At 48.4% G+C, this 5,000-nt stretch overlaps 1 protein-coding gene across 2 annotated transcripts in view; it reads left to right on the top strand.

Moving 5' to 3' along the window:
- kdm4b (lysine (K)-specific demethylase 4B) overlaps positions 1-5,000 on the top strand; it is a 57,297-nt gene that overhangs the window by 40,246 nt on the left and 12,051 nt on the right. For both annotated transcript variants that reach the window (XM_062555509.1, XM_062555510.1), the window contains 4 exons: positions 413-624; positions 1,141-1,225; positions 2,887-3,035; positions 3,974-4,172. In XM_062555509.1, the coding sequence (XP_062411493.1) occupies positions 413-624; positions 1,141-1,225; positions 2,887-3,035; positions 3,974-4,172 (645 nt within the window). The remainder of the gene's footprint in view (positions 1-412; positions 625-1,140; positions 1,226-2,886; positions 3,036-3,973; positions 4,173-5,000) is intronic.

The following is a 5,000-nucleotide window of genomic DNA, read 5'->3' on the forward strand; positions in this document are numbered from 1 at the left end:
GTGTGTGTGTGTGTGTGAGAAAGAACAATGAGTGGATTGTTTGTGTGTGTGCATACGTGTAGCTCTAACAGGGGAGCTACACCAGACGCATAACTGAAGCGTTCCGTTTGCGACGCGTATGTTGCAGCCAGTCGCAGCAGTTAATGATCACTGTAGTCAATGGAAGTAGCTACACCAGACGCAACAGTGGCGCGTACATTCCAAAAAAATAGACCCATCTTCTAAAATGGAGTTTATGCGTCGCGAACGGAACGCTTCAGTTACGCGTCTGGTGTAGCTCCCCTGTAAGTGTGTGTGGTATAGGACGAGTGGAGTGTCTGTGTGTGTGAGTTAATGGTCAGTGGTGTGAGTGACTCATCTGAGTGTGTGTGTGTGTGTGTGTGTGTGTGTGTGTGTGTGTGTGTGTCCTCAGCGGAGGGAGCAGAGCCACAGCCCCCCCTGCAGGCCGAGGAGGAGAAGGACGAGGACAAAAAGAAGAAGAAGAAGAAGAAGAAGAAGGCCAAGGTCAAGGTCGAGACCAGCGATGCCACCGGATTCCAGGGCGTCTTCGAGAAGTTCGCCACCACCAACATGATCACTGAGGGCCAGATTGTGGCCGAGAACGGGGAGAGGAAACCTGTACAGGTGTGTGTGTGTGTAGAGCTCTTACCTGTGCAGGTGCGTGTATGAGTGTGTGTGTGTGTTGAGCGGTTACCTGTGCAAGTGTGTGTGTGTGTTGAGCTGGAACCTGTGCTGGTGTATGTGCGTGTGTGTTGAGCTGTTATCTGCAGGTGTGTGAGTGTTTTTGTGTGTCTGTATAGATCTGTAATGTGTGTGTGTGTGTGTGTGTGTGTGTGTGTGTAGAGGCATCACCTGTGCAGGTGTGTGTGTAGAGCTGTAACCTATGCAGGTGTGTGTGTGTGTGTGGAGCTGTTGCCTATGTAGGTGTGTGTGTGTGTGTGTGTGTGTGTGTGTGTGTGTAGAGGTATCACCTGTGCTGGTGTGTGTAGAGACATCACCTGTGTAGGCACTGGTGAATGTTGTTTAACTCCACCTGCGCTTAATGTGAAGGCCTCCTGTGTCCTGTGCACTCTGTTGTGTTACTGAATCATGATGGGTGTGTGTGTGTGTGTGTGTGTGTGTGTGTGTGACTGTTCATAGGTGAAGAAGTCTCGCCGGCACCCCTTCAGTAAACCCCCCATGCGATCACCACTCTTCATTGTGAAGCAGGAGACCTTCAATGATGGTGAGTTACTCACACAGTTCTGGGAGTGTGTGTGTGTGTGCCTATATGACACTGGATGTGGGTGTGAGTGTGCATCAGAAGACTCTGTGTGTGTGTGTGTGTGTGTGTATGATTCTGTGTGTAAGAGCTTGCATCAGACTCAGTGTGTGTGTGAGACTCCATGTTTGAGTGAGTTTTATTGATCTGGGGATCATGACTCCCAATTACCTGCTTTCAAAGTCACTTTGAGATGACCACAATTTGACAGTGTCCTCAGGCAGAGAGAGATGGAGAGAGAGAGAGCAGGGAGAGATGGAGAGAGACAAGAGGGGGAGATTGAAGGAAGGGAGAGAGAGAGGTAGAGATGGAGTGAGAGAGAGAGGGAGAAGGGGGGTATTGGAGGAAGGAAGAGAGAGAGACAGGGGAGAGATGGAGAAAGAGAGAAGAAGGGGGATTGAAGGAAGGGAGAGAGACGTAGCGATGGAGTGAGAGAGAGGGAGAAAGGGGGTATTGGAGGGAGGAAGAGAGAGAGAGATGGAGAAAGCGTTATGGTAATGAAGAGCAACAATTAAGAGAAAGAGCACAGAGGACAGCTCTGACACATCACCCAGCTGTGTGTGTACACGTGTCTGTGTGTGTGCGTATGCGTAGGTGTGTGTATGTGGGCGGCGTGCTTGTGTGTGTACATGTACGCGTGTGTGTGTATGTATGCGCGTGTGTCTGTAGGGTGGTACTGTGGGTATGATAGATAAGGAGCGTGCGCGTGTGTGTGTATGTACGTGTGTGTGTCTGTAGGGTGGTAATGTGGGTATGATAGATGATAGCAGCGGTGTCGTTAGACCTGGGCATTCGGGTGTATTGGGAATAGCCCCGGATCTCCGTGCCTTAAAAGTAATGATGAAAATCACCCCAGAGGTTTTTATGATATTCCAAACGAATGCCACGGCTAGCAGCCACCAGAGCCTTATCTATATGGCTCTGGCAGCCAACTGCAACATTGTTACTAGTGCTGACCTGGCGTGGAGTCTGAATCATTTGTTGCAACTTCAGAACGATGTGACCGGACACCCGGCGTCCTCTAGTTTTGTTTGCAAACGGGAAATGCGTGTTGCCTATTGAAGTCAATAAATTACATATAGGGAACTTCAAAAAAGGAATAGATATGCTCTTCTACAAGCAACTGGTGCATCCACGGCAGGGGACAAGTTGATCAAAAAGAGAAAAATACCGGAGCGGCACAGTTTATAAAGCTTAATGTTTTTTTTTTTGTTTGTTTATTGTAATGCAAAGGTGCACAGCAACAGTCTAACGTTTCGATTAGCCTACAGCTTCATCAGTCTGTTATTAACGTTCTGCTAGATGTAGGCCTACACATCTAAACTCAGTAGACGTAGACTTCGGTCTAGTGGGGAAATTAGCTTTGTTTTAAAAATATGACGACGAGGACCTCAACGATTGGTCTTACTTTCCTTCTCAAACTATGTTGAAATCACATCTTTCACAGCCCAATTTTCAAATTTTCCCGGGGGAAAACCGCCGGACCCTCGGAAAATGGAAGGGTCAGCCGGGCTATAGCCCCGAATCTTTTGAACTCCTAGCGACGCCCATGGATGATAGAGAGCGTGAGAGCGCAGTAATGGAACCCTATTGTGGTGTGTGTGTGTGTTGTGTTGTGTCCATAGGGGGCGATGTTGATCAGGAGGTCCACAGCGCTGCTCAGCTCTGGCAAGACCACTCCCCCAACCTGCTCGCCGAGCGACGCTTCAACGCTGCCATGGCAACCATTGAGCCACACTGTGCTGTTTGCACACTCTTCTGTCCATACAAACAGGTACACACACACACACACACACACAATGTATCTGTGATTCTGATGTACTCACGCACCTGCGTATGTGTGTAGAAGGCCCACACTCCCTCACTATCATCGATCATATTACCCACATTGCCACCCTACACACACACACACACACACACACACACGCGATGTATCTGTAATTCTGATGTAGGTACGTGGGTTTTTTTTAACAATATGTTTATTAAGTCTTTTCCAAGTACAATGGAACAGAGATTAGAAGTAAAACATATATCTATATGGAAAGAAAAGGAAAGAGAAAACAAAAAAAAAGACAAACAGAAACAATACAAAAAAAAAAAGTACAGGGCGTATTACTCAAGACAATGACATGTACTGTTGCTTCACTGGTACTCTAAATTAAAACAGGATTTATCTAAGAAGAGATGAATGGCGTCTTGTGGGACTCAATATTGTTCAAGGTCTCCATCAAATTGAGCAAGATGGTCCAAGAATGGCTGCCAAATCTTGTAGAATATTTTAAGACTGTCCGTCAAGCCATATCGGATTTTCTCCATGTGTAGTACAGAGGCAAGTTCTGTCAGCCACGTCTTGAAGAGTGGCGCTGCTTCTGACTTCCAAAGCATTAAAATCAGTCTCTTTGCAATTAGCATTCCATACATAATGGTGTGCTGTACAGGGGGACTATGAGTCATTAGAGACAGGGAGTAGCCAAACAGTGCCACCTCTGGCTCAGGCTTGAGCACACAGCCGTACACTTCAGAAAACCAATGAAATATTCCACACCAAGTAGGTACGTGTTTGTGTGTGTGTGTGTGTGTGTGTTGAAGGCCCATACTCCCTCACCATCATCTATCATACCCCCATTACCATCCTACACACACACACACACCTGATGTATCTGTAATTCTGATGTACGTGTGTGTTTGTGTGTGTGTGTGTATGTGTTGCAGGAGGCCCTGTCGCTGGACTCTGCGTCCCTGTTGGCGTCTGGTTGTGGGCGCTTCACTCGGCCGCTGGTTCCTGAGATGTGCTTCAGTAGCGGGGGGGACACCAGCGAGCCCCCACCCCCACGTTCTAGCAGCGGAACCCGCGATGACGGAACCAGCCTGCTCATCTCCTGTTCTAGCTGCAGTCTACAGGTCCACGCCAGTGAGTACACACACACACACACGCACACACACACACACACACCAGCCTGCTGATCTGTTGTTCTAGCTGCAGTCTACAGGTCCACGCCAGCGAGTGTACACACACACACACACACACACCAGCCTGCTGATCTGTTGTTCTAGCTGCAGTCTACAGGTCCACGCCAGCGAGTGTACACACCACACACACACACACACACACACACACACACACACACACACACACACACACACACACACACACACACAAACAGACCACACCAGCCTGGCCTGCTGATATCCTGCTTCAGCTGTAGTCTACGCCAGTAAGCACGCACACGCACGCACGCACACACACACACAGATATGTGGGTAGGAATGGTGTCTTCCCATCAACCTCCCACTCTGTATCGATTACCCACAATCCATATCTCATAACCACACCTTGACATCTTGCCTTGGTGTGTGTGTGTGTGTGTGTGTGTGTGTTTTATCTTCTCCCTCTCCACTAAGAATATCTCTGATGTAGTCTGCTGTGTCTCCATAGAGACGCAAGTCTCAAAGAGAGAAAGAGATATGGAGAGAGAGAGATATGGAGAGAGAGAGGGAGAAAGAGAGATAGAGAGAGGGCAAGGAAAAGGAGGAGGCCTCATCTCTCTCTCTCTCTCGCCCTCTCTCTCACCATCAGTCACTCTTACTCTGCCTCTCTCTTGGAATAAGCCCTCAGCTTATGGTTCCTGTTCACTGCTTAGAGTGCAGTGTGTGTGAGTGTGTGAGAGAGACAGAAAGAGAGAGTGATAGACAGTGTGTGTGAGAGAGAGAGAGAGAGTTAGAGTGTGTGCAGTCATGT

Source organism: Sardina pilchardus, chromosome 15 (assembly GCF_963854185.1).
Source record: "Sardina pilchardus chromosome 15, fSarPil1.1, whole genome shotgun sequence".
In the NCBI taxonomy this organism is placed as follows: Eukaryota; Metazoa; Chordata; class Actinopteri; order Clupeiformes; family Clupeidae; genus Sardina; species Sardina pilchardus.